The sequence below is a fragment of the Stylophora pistillata genome, chromosome 3 (genome assembly GCF_964205215.1).
Source record: "Stylophora pistillata chromosome 3, jaStyPist1.2, whole genome shotgun sequence".
NCBI classification, from domain to species: domain Eukaryota; kingdom Metazoa; phylum Cnidaria; class Anthozoa; order Scleractinia; family Pocilloporidae; genus Stylophora; species Stylophora pistillata.
The window spans coordinates 43633622-43650571 of NC_142521.1; the positions used below are offsets into that span (position 1 = coordinate 43633622).

General features: G+C 38.5%; 3 protein-coding genes across 3 annotated transcripts; 1 reads left to right on the forward strand and 2 right to left on the reverse strand.

Moving 5' to 3' along the window:
* Positions 1-902: 902 nt before the first annotated feature.
* Positions 903-3825, reverse strand: LOC148736253 (C-reactive protein-like). The gene is made up of 2 exons (XM_088755701.1): positions 3600-3825; positions 903-2194 (listed from the first exon to the last, which is right to left on the reverse strand). Exons 1-2 carry the CDS (start codon positions 3815-3817, stop codon positions 1819-1821), a joined length of 594 nt encoding a protein of 197 aa, XP_088611827.1. The 5' UTR covers positions 3818-3825; the 3' UTR covers positions 903-1818.
* Positions 3826-9051: 5226 nt separating this feature from the next.
* On the reverse strand, positions 9052-10716 carry LOC148736254 (inactive serine protease PAMR1-like). Its single transcript, XM_088753051.1, has 3 exons — positions 10530-10716; positions 10147-10415; positions 9052-9276 (listed from the first exon to the last, which is right to left on the reverse strand). The coding sequence occupies exons 1-3, from the start codon at positions 10600-10602 to the stop codon at positions 9052-9054; spliced, it is 567 nt and encodes a 188-aa protein (XP_088609177.1). The 5' UTR covers positions 10603-10716.
* A 1610-nt stretch (positions 10717-12326) lies between these two features.
* On the forward strand, positions 12327-13311 carry LOC148736255 (C-reactive protein 1.4-like). Its single transcript, XM_088753052.1, has 2 exons — positions 12327-12427; positions 12990-13311. Exons 1-2 carry the CDS (start codon positions 12327-12329, stop codon positions 13309-13311), a joined length of 423 nt encoding a protein of 140 aa, XP_088609178.1.
* The last annotated feature ends 3639 nt before the right edge of the window (positions 13312-16950 follow it).

Below are 16950 nucleotides of genomic sequence, written 5' to 3' on the forward strand. Positions count from 1 at the left end.
TTGCGCATCGTGTGCCACTTTCTTGTTCTGATATACTACGTTATAGATTCACGGCAACGTGGATTTCATTTGTTAAGTATACAATGATTGCTCAACAGTAATGTGGATGTTTCCTCCAAAGGAAACCTTAAAAATGAACTAGGCAAAAAGCAGTTGGCTGATAGGGTCAGCCATTTTTTAAGTCAAACTACATGTACCAGCTATACAGTTCCTTGACTCGCGAAAAAAAGAAATGTATAACGTGTAAATCTCAGTTTACAAGCTGAATGTAAGCGTTAAAATGCGCCACTTTGCTAAGACGAAGGTTTACGACTCGATATGTCAAACTATGTTACAGCGTGTTTTTTACTGTGGACACGTGGTGGAACACGGCGGCCAAATAAGGCATGCGTGAGGGGATCAATTTTTAACGCCAAAAATTCTAAAAACACACGAAACAACCGCTGTTTTGTAAAATATGCGGAAAAAGATTGAGACATTCATAGTAATCTGTAAAAGAAATAAAAGTAGAGAAAGGAAAACTCGAGACTTGAGCTCAAAGCTTAGTTAAGTGCGAATATCCTGTTGATTTACGTACTTAGAGGAGCCAATAAGCAGAACACAAAACGTTTTTTTTATCCTCAGTTCTGGTTCACCCTGGTATTCTTCCCCTATTTTAATAATTTTATACATTGCCTCTGTTTCATCTTTACAATGTCTTTCGATCCTTTATGACGTTATGCGTATGTTGAGCTGTGGCACCGTAAGAGACGATAAACACGTACAACCATTCGCGAAATTCTAGCTAATTTTCAATCGGAGTCCTCTTTCTGAGTTGCCGTTTGAACAAAAGACACTTATTAGGCCCTTATTTTTGCACGTGAAACCCATGCTTTCCTCCCGCCTAATTATAAAAAGCTCCGTTTTTTATTCTTATTATGATTCTTTTATTTTTACGTGAAACCATTAGCTATACTGATAAGACTTTCATCAAGATCTAATCTTAAGATTGTGCCGTCCTTGTCTTCCGATGCAGTTTGAAACTAAGTCAATATGTAGCAGAGTTATATATGATTTATTAGTTAAGTTCGAAATGTTTTCTGCAGTGTAAACCCTTAAAAACTACCAGTCAAAGAGCAATTGGTTGGTAGCGCTTTAGCCATTTTGTATTTTCAACGTTTCTGAGTTACATTTGTCATTAGGTAGTATATTATTCAAACAGTTACATGTTATTCACTTCCTTAACAAGTTAAAACGATATGTATAATAATTTGAGAATTGAGGGGACAAATGAATGTAAACATTTTAGCGCGTTACTTTGCAGAGACGAAGGCTTACCACACAACACCGGCGTCAAACTTCGGTACAGCGCTTTATCTAGGCACACATTCAAAGCTTGAACACTTATCCTGTTAGCCTCTCAATGTTCAAATTCTCTTTGGGATCTTAAAAAATCTTGAAATGCCCTCTGATTAATTCTCAAGAATCATGAATAAATGAGAACACAGAAGAAAATTTTCATTTTGTTAAGGTTCCTTACTGTAAAAACTGGTAGCTGTCTTAGCTTTAGGGAAAAAACCTGTCACCTAAAAATTTACCTGTAACTTTGACGTATTTTATCAAACAACTGAGTAGATAGGTGAATAAATATAATGAAATGTTTTCCAAAGACCTAGCCAAAGTAAGCAACGTTTAAACGCTATATCATGTAATATTTTGTTGTCTATACTTAGAACTGTGCCACGTGATCCAGCCTGCATATAGTAAATACTCTAATTTAAGCAATTTTACAGCACGTGAGTTGTGAGTCTAGAGCGTTTGATCACTAAACAACACAGTTCACGGCTCTTCAACTGTGACATTGCCATGAGTAAGATTTTTGAATGCAGACCATTTAAGAACAGAACCATGAGGTATGCTACAACTTGTGTACTGGGCGGCAATGTCACTTTCGGACAGAACTTTATCCCAAATGTTGACACCTGCCAATCGGCCGTGAAGAGTTTGCTTTGGGTCATAACCTCCAGCAACAGAGTCTTGCTCTTGTCCAAGCACCAGAGCGCCGCCAGATTTAACGATAGCGTTCCTGCTTTTGGTAATCGTTTTCTGTTCTATAACTTTGCCATCTCTATAGAGTTTCGCTACTCCTTGACTGTTTTCCCAGGTGAGACACCAGTGTTTCCAGATATCATTGTCAAGATTTGTCGCCTTAAAACTGAAAAAAAAAGTGGAAAAAAAGGAAAAAAGATAAGCACAACAGTTTAAAATATATTTAATCATTCAAGATCCGCCTTCTTTTTTGTTTGTTACTAAGTCAGTCAATGAAGAGTCATTCAGTCTGTCAGTCAGTTAGTCAGTCTATAGTAATCTGTAAAAAAACCTGTCAGTCAGTCAGACAGTCTGACAGTCTGTCACCTAGTCAATCTGTCTGTCAGTCAGTCAGTCAGTCAGTCAGTCAGTCTGTCAGTCTGTCAGTCTGTCAGCCTGTCAGTCTGTCAGTCAGTCTTTCAGTCAGTTAGTCTGTCACCTAGTCAATCTGTCTGTCAGTCAGTCAGTCAGTCTGTCAGTCAGTCAGTCAGTCTGTCAGTCAGTCTTTCAGTTAGTCATTCAGTTAGTCAGTCAGTCAGTCAGTCTGTCAGTCAATCTGTCTGTCAGTCAGTACATACATATATACATACGTTAGTTGACCACTCCTCATGGGGGCTTTTCAGGGCCAATTGCCACCCATCCCATTCAAGGGGAGGACATCCACAACACAGTAATCTCGTGCGTGGGAAATTAATGTCTCCTACCCCTAACCCTGCAGGAGACCGGACCTACGGTTTATTCGTCCTTATCCGAGAAGACTAGAATATCTATCCATTTCTTGATTATAGAAAGGTAGCAAATTCTCCTCACTTATTTTAAGACCATGGGTATCGGTCCGGTCGGGGCTCGAACCCTCGACCTCCCGCACAACACAATCCGGCGCTCTAACCAAATGAGCTAACCGGGAGTAAGTCAGTCAGTCTTTCAGTCAGTCAGTCAGTCAGTCTGTCACCTAGTCAATCTGTCTGTCAGTCAGTCAGTCAGTCTGTCAGTCAATCAGTTATTCAGTCTGTCAGTCAGTCAGTCTTTCAGTCAGTCAGTCAGTCAGTCAGTCAATCAGTCAATCTGTCTGTCAGTCAGTAAGTCAGTCAGTCAGTCAGTCTGTCAGTCAGTCAGTCTGTCAGTCAATCTGTCTGTCAGTCAGTAAGTCAGTCAGTCTGTCTGTCAGCCAGTCTGTTCTGTCTGCTAGTCAGTCCGTCATATCCGTCAGTCAGTCTGTCACACAGTCAGTCAAGTTGTCAGTCAGTCAGTCAGGTTGTCAGCCAATCAGTATGTCTGCCAGTTAGTCGGTCAGCTAGTCGTTTTTCAGTCAGACAGTTTGTCAATCAGCAAGATAGTCTGTCGCCCATTCAATCAGTCTGTCATGTAGCCAGTCAGCCAGTTAATCTGTCTGCTTGTATGTTTAAATTCCTTTCTTTTCCTTCAAGCGTTCGTGTCTAAAAAGGAGATCATGGTATGTCCTGTATTATGAGTTATCGTGGCTCCAATAAGAACTACCTCAACCCAGTTTTCAAAAATCCATGAAGCATTACCTGAATGTATTATGGTTAACTACCAAAGCCAGGGTTCGTTTCATTTCAACGGAAATGCTCTTGTCTTTTTCTTTAATTGCATAGTTAATGACAAACTGACCCCCTTGGTCTGCAACAAGTTTGATAAAAAAACACACTGACAGCTGGCTGAGATTTGAAGCTATGGCTGGATTCTTCATGGCATAATTTTCTGTTGAACGCGGCTCCGGAAACACCATGAGGTACTCTACAACAGAGCAAATAAACTTCAGAAACTTCAAGACAATTGTTTGAGAAATTGCGCATTTTTTAAATATTTTTGCTTCTTTAGAAGTATCCAGTTTTGTTTAAATTTTCCTTCGTTTTTCGCAAGTGCCGCACGCCTATCGGGGACGATAGTCCAACAGTGTTCAGCCGTAAGCAACATAGAATAAGACACGCATAGGATAAAGATCTCGCCTTGTTGTTAAGTTCTGAACGACCTGCGGCTTAATCTAGGGCATAGTTTGCCCCTGCTTTCTTTGCAAGATAACTGGTTCACGCTTCACCCTAATCAACTATTTAATAATAATAATAATAATAATAATAATAATAATAATAATTTAATATTTGTATTGCGCAAATTAACATGTCGAACCCCTTGGTCTGCAACAAGTTTGATTTAAGGCCATAATCGAAATATAAGGTAAAGAATACGAAAAATCGTTGCATCGATGTCTTTGTTAGTGCGAAGGGTGACGAAGGAAATGCGCAAAGTCATCACTCACTTGTAAATAGAATCTCAAAAGGTGGACGCATGTTTTAAGGGGACTAGTACCAGTTTTCATCTTTTTTACGGTTTGTAACTTTGAAAGAATACAAGAAAAAGACTGACCAAAGCCACTTGAACACTTTTACGGGGTTGAATTATATAATCACTGGTCATTCAAAAATAAGTGTCCTTTCGTCAACAGCAGTTTCCATGGCAACGTTTCCAAAGGATTATTCAGACACATTTCTCGGCTTATGGCTCAAATAGCCCGGTGGGAAAGAAAGCCAACTGTTGCATTACAATATGAAGAAACCTTCATGTTTTCTTTGTTTTGATTGTCTTCTGCCACTTTTTGCGACTACATCGCCGACATTACCCAAAAATTACGAACTTTGTAAGATCATTCCAAGCAATTCTCTTCATGCGCGAAATAAGAAACGAGCAATCCCGAGCGGGTAAGGTGGGCCCATCTTACCCGCTCGGGTAGAAATCAGAACACAAGATTTGCTTCATGTTGCCCACGGGCGTTGCCAGCGATATGATAACTCGTGTTACAACACCTCACAAAATGTATTAGCGATGTCTTATAAGTTAGCTATAGCAGCTTTTCTAATCGTGACATCGGTACGCAAGTCGACGTATGCAGTTAAAATATTGCACGTTTTTGTTTCTTTCCGAAATCTGGTTCTCTTATCGCATAAGTGTATTATTTTTTCCTCATATAAGTTCTGTTCGCGCTAGGCTCTTCCCGACAAGGTCTTTGCTCTCTACTTCCCAGATTACACCCATGAATCTCTTCTGCGTTTTCCTTTGTTTGAGAAATTTTCTCCAATTTTCGCCTAATCAAACAATAACCTGTGATTTCTAATAATGAATATTAATAATTTCCATGATCCGAGTAAGAAGAAAATAAAAATTTCACAACGAAACCGATTAGTTCTGTCTGTTCATAGCAATCAAGTTTCGTTGCGATCTTGAGGAAGTTCAATCACCACCTGCTTGATTGCAAGTATTTCCGCTGATGTGCATTAAAAATTCAGGCTTTAAGTCTCTATTTTTATGTTTTTTCGTCTTTTTTAAAGCGTCGTGACACAGCAAGGTTAAGAAGTGAAAGAACTTTGAAGCACTGCGCTACCCTGGGACTCACCCATTATGTCTTGCGAGTTTGACTTCACGGTTTCATTTAACTTTTCTTTCAAATCAAATAAAAAAAATCTTGGCCTCTCACCAAAACATTGTTTTGAAATGCTGTTAAATGTTACATGTACTGATTTATTCGCTATGATAAACAAAAAAGGTATTGCAAATAACTGTTTTATACCCAGCCTCGTTTCCATGTTGACCAATAATTTTTCAAATAAACGAGTACGTAAAAATTTGGGAAAGCTACACTTTCACGATAGCTTTCAAATGAATTTGTAAAGTCTTTCACATAACCTTTCATCAGATAGGACTTACCTGAGTGGTACGGAGAACCTCTCTGGCCCATGGACTAGTTGCGAGTTTAGCGATTTCTACGCGCGTTGTCACGCATTTAAAAATCCGGATTTAATAAGATCGACCACCGCTGACTATCGAGTGTGTTGGCGCGAGTATCTACGATCTGATGTTTACAGACGTTTATTGCTCAGAAAATCATTCAATAGCCGTCAAAGACAGCCTCCCGGGCTCATCTTTAAGCATTTATTCACAAACTCTGGTTATATCATATGATTTTCCTGAGAGGTTTACAGTCTGTTCCTTCTTCTGGAAGATTTTTCTTTTTGTATCATTTTTTGGCTGTCGCGAGATCTCGTATCGACTAGATTTTTGGTTTAGATGCGAAGCAACCTTTATGTCGCCGAGAATCGTCTTGTTTATCTTCGTTTCTGTCTCCTGCATACGCAGTGGTTGTTGAATACATCAAATACACGCTGGTAGGTAAACTTCTTACAAAATAAGACAAAAGTAGCGTAAACCGTAAAAAGCCTCGCGCCGCCATATTTTTTATGAATTTTCGACCTGCCTCCCACGCGAGGAAACTGGTACGAGTCACTTTAAGGTGGCTCGTACCAGTTTCCTTGCGCGGGGAACAGGTCACTCTTGCGTGACGCGCGCGAGAGAAACGTGCGAGAGAAGCGCGAGATCAAAAGATGAAAATTCAAAACAAAGATGGCGACGCGTGGAATTATTTCTACTTTTGTGAGAAGTTTACCTAAGGGCTTGTATTTGATCTGTTTAGCGGCTACTGTGAATGCAGGAGATAGAAACTAAGATAAAGAAGACGATTTTTGGAGAAGTAAAGGTTGCTTTACTTCACATTTAAAAGAAATATTCAACCGATATGAAATCTTGCGACGGCGAAAAAAGAAGAACTGAAGTGAAGGATAATCTACCTGAAGTGGAAGAAGACTTTGAAACTTAAAGGAAAATAATATGATATAGCCAGAAGTCGTGTGTAGGATTGTTAAGATGAGCCTGGGAGGCTATCTTTGACGGCTGTTTAATGATTTTCTTAATTAGCAGTAAACAGCAGATCGTAGGCGCGCAAGCACACGCAATTGTCAGCGGTAGCTATAAGAGATCATGAGCAAATGTCGATCTTATAGAATCCAGATTTTAAAATGCGCGAGAACGCGCGCGGAAATTGCTAAACTCACGAAAGCTATTGCATGAAAACAAGTCCGATGACCCCCTTCTTTTTATTATTCCAATATGAAAATAACGTCGAAAGGAATCGTCAGAAAAAGAAACAAGAAAATTCTGCGGAAGGAAATTTGCGATGTCTGAAAATTGCCTTTTTTCTAGATTTTCTGAAATTCCGCTCCATAGAATTTTTTAAAAATCCTTGTGCATTTTCCTTTTCAAGTGCCAAATGCAATCACTGAAAAAAATCATGGGGTCACCGGGTTAGTTTTCTAATTATTTAAGCCACAAGCTAAAAAATGCGTCTGAATAAGCCTATGAAAGCGTTGCCATGGAAACTGCTGGTGGCAAAATGACACTTATTTTTGGATAACCAATGATTATATAATTCAACCCCGTAAAAGTGTTCAACTGGCCTTGGTCAGTCTTTCTGTTGTATTCTTTCAAAGTTACAAACCATCAAAAAGACGAAAACCGGTACGAGCCACCTTAACCTATCCACCTAGCCTTCTTAGAATTTGCGTGCGTGTGTGTGTGTATGTTTGTGGGTGAATACTCACCTTTATTACTTAACCGCGACTCCTTCTTTGCTCTCTAATAGTTCCCTGAGCAAAACATGAGCATATCGCATAGCTTATCGAAAGCCTAACCGTGTGTATATGCGTGTGCGCGAGCTTCTGTGCGTGCATATGCTGCGTGCGTGTACGTATGCAAGTGCGTGCATGCGTACGTTTGCGTCTGTGTTTGCCTTTGTTACTACTCTTAATTTAATCGCCATAAAGAGTTTTCCTTTAAACTGCCGACGCCCTAATTTTTTCGAGCGCCCGCCCACCAGCTTCATTGGTAATAAGGAGGTTCAACGGAGTTTGCATACAAGCTAAAACAAATGGAAATACGGCAAACTGTTACCAAACACTATTCATGCTGCATGTTAAATTCTATTTCAGTAGTTCTTGTTCTCTCAGGTGCAGTCCGTCAACAAAGCGGTTAATCGTCTGCGCAAGTGCGACCGTTGTATTGCTTGAGTAGGCAGAAGATCTAAAAATCCAAAGAACTGTAACTTTTTTGATAAAGCCAAACGAAAAACTGGTGAATTAACAGGAAACCCATGATTAACCAAGTTTGTGTTCGAGAATTATCGTGTTTTCCTCTTCTCTTCTTTTGTTTCTTTTTAAAGATTTCACTAATAGCTTCAGCTTTTCCACATATTTTGTGTACCCGTGATTGTTTGCTATGCTTTCCTTCAGGCTTTTGCGTGGGAAATTGGCACGCAATTTGACATCGACGAGTCGACGTTGACAATTTGACATTGATGATTTGACATTAACTTGTGATTGCTGTGCTGGCTTTGTCGGCAGAGGCAAATTCAGTTTCATCTGAGTGGTAGGTCTATGGTTTTCTATATCACGATTATATTCAAAGCGTTCAAAAAAACAACTTACACTTCCCTCTTCGCAGTCGAACGAATTTCACACATGTGTTCACTAAATGATTACAGTTTGAAGTAGTCGGCGTTGTATGGCAATCACTATTGATATGGGGAAATTCCGTTGAAGAGGTTTATGGTCGATCTCGTAAAATCTTCAGTGGATTTTTTCTTAGCTTCAGGATTTTTGTTTTTTGGCCATATCCTCGCACTTCAGCGAATATCAGCAAATTACAGCCAGCCGTTTCAAAATTACTCTTAATATTTCAGTTTTTAGGTGAAATTAGGTGTTGAACGGGATCTTAATCAAGTTTTATTGAATATATCACAACAATGTTTCATTTGATGAATTTTAAACGTGTTCTTAGCCATTGTACTAATATTTCAAACCAGGAGATTACTTCTATTTCGCCATGGTAGGTAAATTACAAACTTCTTATTCTATCTATTCGTTCTAAGCGCGCTCGTGGGCAATAAGAAGCGAGTCCTTTCTTCCTTAATTTGGAGCTGACCTGGGTGAAATTTTGGAACAATAACTCACCTATATTGCACCGCTGTTTTCCTTCTGGTCCTCATGAACAACTGCAGCCATTGTTAACTGATATGAAATGGATAGAGAAAAGAAATAATAATAGAAAAGATTACACTTTTAAAAACAAATTAGTGTGTAGTCAAATGACGACTAGTGATGGCTCAGCAGAAATCAGATAGGCCACAAACGTACGCTGGTATGACATTATTTTTGAAAATATTGCTCTAGAAACTAAAAGTTTTAGATTACCTCTTTCGCAGTGTCTTCCTGTATATGCTGCCGTACAGCGACACTTGTAACTGTTTGTCCGATACAGAGGTACACAGGTCCCTTTGTTCTGACAGGGCGTCATCGAGCATGGAGACTAAGATCGAGAAAATCAAGTACTCAATTCGTTGATAAAAACCAGTAGTAGTAGCAGTAGTACTTTATTTAGACACATTTCACCAGTGAACCTGGGGCTCATTTAAATGTCGACGTGTATGGTAAAATTAAAATGTAAAATTTGAATATGTTATCTATTCGATAAAAATACAAAAACCAGACTATACAGATTTAATATGTTAACTACTCGATAGAAAAATTACAGCAACAGTTGGCCTTGGTAGTCAGGTTAACATTGTTCAGTAAATTTTTAAACTTCTAAGATCGAGAGGACGCTCTTCTTATATTGTCAGGTAGGTTGTTCCATAAACATGAAGTTATGTAACGATAAGATTTCTACAAATAGTTTGATTTAAAAGTAGGCTCATTTAGCTTACAATAACCTCTTAGGTCATAATTGCTAGAACGCAATGAGAACAATTCCTTTATGTAGTTTGGCCCCGTATTAAATCAGGATTTATAAAGAAGGATTAGGGCTTGCATCTATCTGCGATGTTGCAAGGACTTCATGTTTACTATCTTAAGTATATCGTCAAATGGAGTTGACTTGAGCAGATTCATCAGTGTTCCGATAACAAACTGATTGGTAAATTCTAGCTTGTTAGAAAGTCCAGGTGAAAGTCCCACTAAACCAGGTTACAAACTTTGATGACGGGTTGATAAAATGACTTAAAAATGGCTTGCGACGAACACAAATGTTAAGAAAAAGCCACAGAGAGACGTATTTTAGCGTTCAGTTAACAGTTGAATGTAACTTATTCAAACGACTTTGACTGCCGGCTTCAGTCATCATCAGGACAAAATTTTAAAATGTGATGATAAAGATAAAACGATAGAAAAAGAGTTTTACCATAATACTGTAGTGATACCAAGAATGGTTGATAATGAACTTGTCTGAATGGGTGTAACGATCCGATGGAAGCAGTTCACATAGCAGATTTTCGATGTTATCAGCCAAATCTGCCAGGTTGAAGGACAAACATGGATCCTCATAGAGACATTTAAATGCGCACTCTAAGGAGTGTTGGACCAGTTCTTTCCCAACATATGTAATGTTCAAATAGGAGCCTTTGTGAGCAAGAAAATTGGCGAAAGCAACCCCATTCTGTGGTGATTGTCCTGTGTTTGATAAAGAAATGAAGATAACCGATCAAAGTAGTTTTGCTAAGACTTATTTATGAGATAGATAACAAAAAACACGCGGGTATTACTGCGACGGAAGAGAGATTATACCTTTTGAGGTCTGCAAAGAGCTCGCTGATACAATCAGAGCAAGGAAACAGGAAGATAAATAGAAAAATTCCATCTTATTCTTCTAGCTCACAGAGAAATCATTTTCATGCTGATACACGGTTTTCAAACATCTGCTTCAGTTAACTCTTATGTTTTTCTCTGGCGTCACAAGGTTATTAATCTTTCTTTTTAGTTTCTTTGCTTTACATAAATTAGGGAGAAAATTAAAAGAATGGCAGAGAAGAGCTTCAGAGATTACAATTACAATTTCTCTCCATCCATAATTTATTTGTTTTTCCTTTTAGGTGTTTGACAACGTTCCTTTTTTTTCAGAAATGATTATTTTTGTTGAGGGAGAGAGGGCGCAACACTTTGTGGCGATAGCCAAAGATTTGTGTTTTGAAGACTTCTGTTAGAACCTAAAAAAAAGACAGATAAATTAAAATTTTACAGCGGTCTAATGCGATAAATAAATCGTATATGTCGTTACAAAAATTTTCCGTGCAGGGAATTACCGTTTTTGGCAACGAGATATGTAACCAGGTGAGTGGTCTTCGTCAAAATCTTGGCAGACGTGAAGTTTGTCTTCCTTCATAAATGTTTTTCTCTGGCGTCACAAGGTTATTAATCTTTCATTTTAGTTTCTTTGCTTTACATTTACATGCCGGTTATAACCGGCATTAACACACATTAATGAACATTTCTTGAAACTTTCCTTGGAAGCAGAATTCAAACGAGCTGATTTCAGGGCGACATTTCTAAAAAGTTAACATTTCTAAATGTTAATTAATGTGTGTTAATGCCGGTTATAACCGGCATGTAAATGTAAAGCAAAGAAACTAAAATGAAAGATTAATAACCTTGTAACGCCAGAGAAAAACATTAGAATTAACTGAAGCAGATGTTTGGAAACCGTGTATCAGTACGAAAATGATTTCTCTGTGAGCTACAAGAAAAAGATGGAATTTTTCTATTATCCACTTGCGCAGACGATTAACCGCTTTGTTGACGGACTGCATCTGAGAGAACAAGAACTACTAAAATAAAATTTAACATGCAGTATGAATAGTGTTTGGTAACAGTTTGCCGTATTTCCATTTGTTTTAGCTTGTTTGCAAACTCCGTTGAACCGCCTTCTTACCAATGAAGCTGATGGGCGGGCGCTCGAAAACATTAAGGCGTAGGCAGTTTAAAGCAAAACCCTTCATGGCGATTAAATTAAGAGTAGTAACAAAGGCAAGCACAGACACAAACGTGCGCATGCCCGCACTTGCGTACGTACACGCACGTAGCATATGCACGCACAGAAGCTCGCACACACGCACATAAACACGCTTTGTCGATAAGTTATGTCGATAAGCTATGCGATATGCTCATGTTTTGCTCGGGGAACTTTTACAGAGCAAAGTTTACGCTACTTTTGTCTTATTTTGTAAGAAGTTTGCCTACCAGCGTGTATTTGATGTATTCAACAGCCATTACGTATGCAGGAGACAGAAACGAAGATAAACAAGACGATTCTCGTTGACATAAAGGTTGCTTCGCATCTAAACCAAAAATCTAATCGATAGGAGATCTCGCTACAGCCAAAAAGTGATGCAAAAAGAAAAATCTGCCTGAAGAAGGAACAGACTGTAAAACTCTAAGGAAAATAATATGATATAACCAGAGTTTGTGAATAAATGCTTAAAGATGAGCCCGGGAGGCTGTCTTTGACGGCTATTGAATGATTTTCTAAGCTGTAAACATCAGATCGTAGATACTCGCGCGAACACACTCGATAGTCAGCGGTAGTCGATGTTATTAAACCCGGATGTTTTAAATGCGTCACAACGCGCGTGGAAATTGCTAAACTCGCAACTAGTCCATGGTCCAGAGAGGTTCTCCGTACCACTCAGGTGAGTGCTATCTGATGAAAGGTTATGTGACAGACTTTACAAATTCATTTGAAAGCTATCGTGAAAGTGTAGCTTTCCCAATTTTTTACGTACTTTCCCCTTTTTACGTACTCGTTTATTTGAAAAATTATTGGTCAATATGGAAACGAGGCTGGTTAGAGAATGGTTATTTGCAATACCTTTTTTGTTTATCATAGCGAATAAATCAGTACATGTAACATTTAACAGCATTTCAAAACAATGTTTTGATGAGAGGCCAAGATTTTTTTATTTGATTTGAAAGAAAACTTAAATGAAACCGTGAAGTCAAACTCGCAAGACATAATGGGTGAGTCCCAGGGTAGCGCAGTGCTTCAAAGTTCTTTCACTCCTTAACCTTGGTGTGTCACGACGCTTTAAAAAAGACGAAAAAACATAAAAATAGAGACTTAAAGCCTGAATTTTCTGACTCTTTGTGTACTGACTTAGTAACAACGAATGAAAAAAGAGGATCTTGAACAATCAAATATATTTCAAACTGTTTTGCTTATCCGTTTGACTTTTTTTATATATATTATTTCAGTTTTAATGCGCAAAATCTTTACAATGATGCCTGGAAACACGTGTGTCTCACCTGGGAAAACATTCAAGGAGTAACAAAACTCTCTAAAGATGGCAAGTTTATAGAACAGAAAACGAATACTGAGACAAAGAACATTACCATTAAATCTGGCGGCTCTCTTGTGCTTGGACAAGAGCAGGACTCCGTTGGTGGACATTTTAATCTTCGTCAAACTCTCCACGGCCGATTGGCAAGTGTCAACATCTGGGATAAAGTTCTGTCCGAAAGTGAAATTGCCGCCCAGTACACAAGTTGTAGTATAATTAATGGTTCTGGTTCTTAACTGGTCTGCATTCAAAAATCTTACTCGCGGCGATGTCACAGTTGAGGAGCCGTGAACTGTGTTGTTCAATGATCAAACGCTCTAGATTTATAACTCCCACGATGTGAAACTCCTTAAATTAGAGTATTTACTATATGCATGTCTGGATCACGGGGCTCAGTACCAAATATAGACAACAAAATATTACTTGATATTGCGTTAAACGTTGCTTACTTTGGCCGGGTCTTCGGAAAACACTTCATTACATTTATTCACCTATCTACTCAGTTTTTTGATAAAAGATGTTAAGGTTACGGGTAAATTTTTAGGTGACAAGTTTTTGCCTTAAAGCTAAGACAGCTACCCGTTTTTACAGCAAGGAACCTTAACAAAACGAAAATTTTCTTCCCTGTTCTCCTTTATTCATGATTCTTGAGAATAAAATCAGAGAGCATTTCAAGACTTTGAAAGATCCAAAAAGAAAATTTTGAGCATTGAGAGGCTGGCAGGACAAGTGTTCATGTTTTGAACATGTGCGCTTAGATAAACTGGTGTACTGAAGTTTGACGCCGGTCTTGCGTGGTAAGCCTTCGTCCCTACGAAGTGGCGTGTCTAAACGTTTACTTTCATTTTGTCCAATCAATTCTCAAATTGTTATACATAGCGTTCTAACTTGTTAAGGAATTGAATAACTGGTAACTGTTTGAGTGAAATAGAGCTAATGACGAATGTAAGTCTGAAACGTTAAAATACTTACAAAATGGCTTCAACGCAAGCAAACAATTACTTTTTGACCAGTAGTTTTTTTTAGGGTTTAAAAGGCAGGTAACATATCGAGCTTATCTAAAAATCATATATAACTCCACTACACATTGAATAAAGGCTGATAGTTTCTAAAGAAACTGTTTGGCGCTGCGTCGGTGGGGGTAACGAAATAATTTGAATATATCAACAAAGTTGAAATGGTAAATTGGCAACCGTTACGGTTATTCGGAGCGAATAAAGGAATCATGGGTTGTGTGTGCTTTTAAAGGCAGAAAATGGAGCTACGTGATTGGTGGGAACATGGCAACGAGAAAAACACGAATAAATTTATTTAGTGGAATGAAAAGCGTTCGTTGATACCTGTGGGATTTAGACTGCCCGTTTGAAAGATGAGCCTTTGTTGAAGAGTTTTGCGGCTTTCCATGCTACCTAAGTGTAAGGAAAGATCGCAGATTTCCATATGTTGCTTAGAATGATTGGGTAAATTAAAATGTCTAGCGACTGGTTTCGATGTGTCCTTGTCATTCCTCTCCCCGTCGCAAAGGTGTTCTCGGAATCGGTCACCTAGTCTTCTTCCATTCGCTCCGACGAAGGGCTAACGCTCGAAACGTCAGCTTTTGTAATCATTACGGTGGCCAATTTACCATTTCAACTTTGTTGATAGATCCAAATTATTTCGTTACTCCCACCGACGCAGCCCCAAACAGTTTCTTTCGAAACTATCAGCCTTTATTCACCTAGTCTTCTGCCTGTTTCGCCGATGTAAATCTTTTTGCAATAAGTGCAAGTTATGCAATGGATTACATTGGCGGAGGTGCACGTGAAGTGATCGGTGATCTTAATGGATCGTTTGGGTCCCGATATTTTCTCAGTGTTGTGAATGAAAGGACACGTTTTGCATCATGCACGAGCGCATTTAAAAGTGCCTGGTTGGTCATTAGTCTGAAAAGAGCTTCTGACCAATTTACCATTTCCACAAAACATTGACTTAATTTCAAACTGCAACATACAAGGACTGCACAACCTTGAGATTAGAACTTGATGCAAGTCTTTTCAGTATAACTAATGGCTTCACGTAAAAAAAAAAAACAAAAAAAAAAAAAAGCAGAAAAACAGAGCTGTTTATAATTGTGCTAAGGGAAAACATGGGTTTTTCATGCGAAAGTAAGGACCTAATAAGAGTCTTTCGTTCAAATGGCAACGCAGAAGAGGATTGGAATTCGATTAAAGCTTAGCTAGAATTTCGCGAACGGCTGTATGTGTTTGTCGTCTCCTACGTTGCCACACCTCAACATCTGCATGACGTTTGTGAGCAGCGTTTGATTCCAGAAGGAACTTAAATAGTTTTCTGCTGGGGCTTATGCTCTAAGACCGAGCTTGATTTCACGTTGTAGTTTTGTAAAAGCCGGCTAAGAGCTGTACAACTTTTGAAAACGTACTTTACAGTCGCCGTCGTAACTTCCTTAAACACGAAAGCGCGCTATATAAGGAAGTCTTCCCTGGGAAGACCTAGGCTCCTTTTTCACTCACCGTTGACGTGTGCGGGTCAAATTTAAATGCTGGTAGACGAACAAAAGGAGCTAATGAGATATCTATTGTTTACTTCCACCAGCATGGTGGCATGAGGTAACGTGCGAACCACCGACTTCGATCTCAATTTACCGCCACAAATAAAGACAGTTTCCATTGGAGAAAGGAAAAACAAATCTCAAAAATTCTTGTATTGTGATGAAGACATAAAACAATTTTGAGGAATGCGCTCGCTGTTTACTGCTTTGGAGTAGCTGTAGCTCAAGCTGACTTGACTCTAAGAGTTCTACATCACACGACGGTTGATTGACAAATGGTCCAGTGGGACCTAAGGCTCCTTTTATAGCGCGCCTTCGTGTTTAAGGTCCCTACAAGTCATTCAAACCCAGATAATATTTTTGTGCGCTTAAGCTTGGTCTGAACAACCGCATTCAATCAAAACAGCAGTTTCTTAAACATTTTATCAATTTCTTCAAGCTGCCAAAATGTTCAAATTCCGACTAAAAATGAAGAGAGCTGGGTAAAACTTACGTTACAAACTCACGGCTTACAAGTTATCGCAATAAACTCAATTTAATCCGTTCCACACTGGATTCAAAGTAGGAATCTTTTCTTTATTGTCAAAGGAATGGTCTCCAAGGTAACTGTATATAAACATCTTAAGTATTTGAAGTATTTTAAGAGGTTGCAAGAAGCGGTAAAGTGATACATTGTGTTACCTGAAAACTGTATTTATCTAAGTCAATCAGAATGAAGAATCTTTTCATCTATGTTTGCATATTGCAAATCCTTAGACTCAAGATAGAGCGCTTTTCGACCGAGCTAGCATAAACTAAAATAATAATAACGAAAACACACCGCATGCTGCTTGCAAGAAGTAAACCTATATAAGTACAAAAGAAGACTTAATATAACCGGCAACACACATTAATTAACATTGCTTAAAACTTTCCTTTGAAGCAGAATTCAAACAAGTTGATTTTAATCTCTGAAGCTCTTCTTTGTCATTCTTTTAATTTTCTCCCTAATTTATGTAAAGCATAGAAACTAACAAGAAAGATAAATAACCTTGTGACGTCAGAGAAAAACATTTATAAAGGAAGACAAACTTCACCCATGCGGCAAGATTTTAACAAAGATCATTCACCTGGTCACGCATCTTGTTGCCCAAAACGGTAATTCCCTGCACGGAAAATTTTTGTAACGACATATACGCTTTTTTTATCGCATTAGACCGCTGTAAAATTTTACTTTATCTGTCTTTTTTTTTAGGGTCTAACAGAAGTCTTCAAAACACAAATCTTTGGCTATCGCCACAAAGTGTTACGCCCTCTCTCTCAACAAAAAAAAATCATTTCTAGAAAA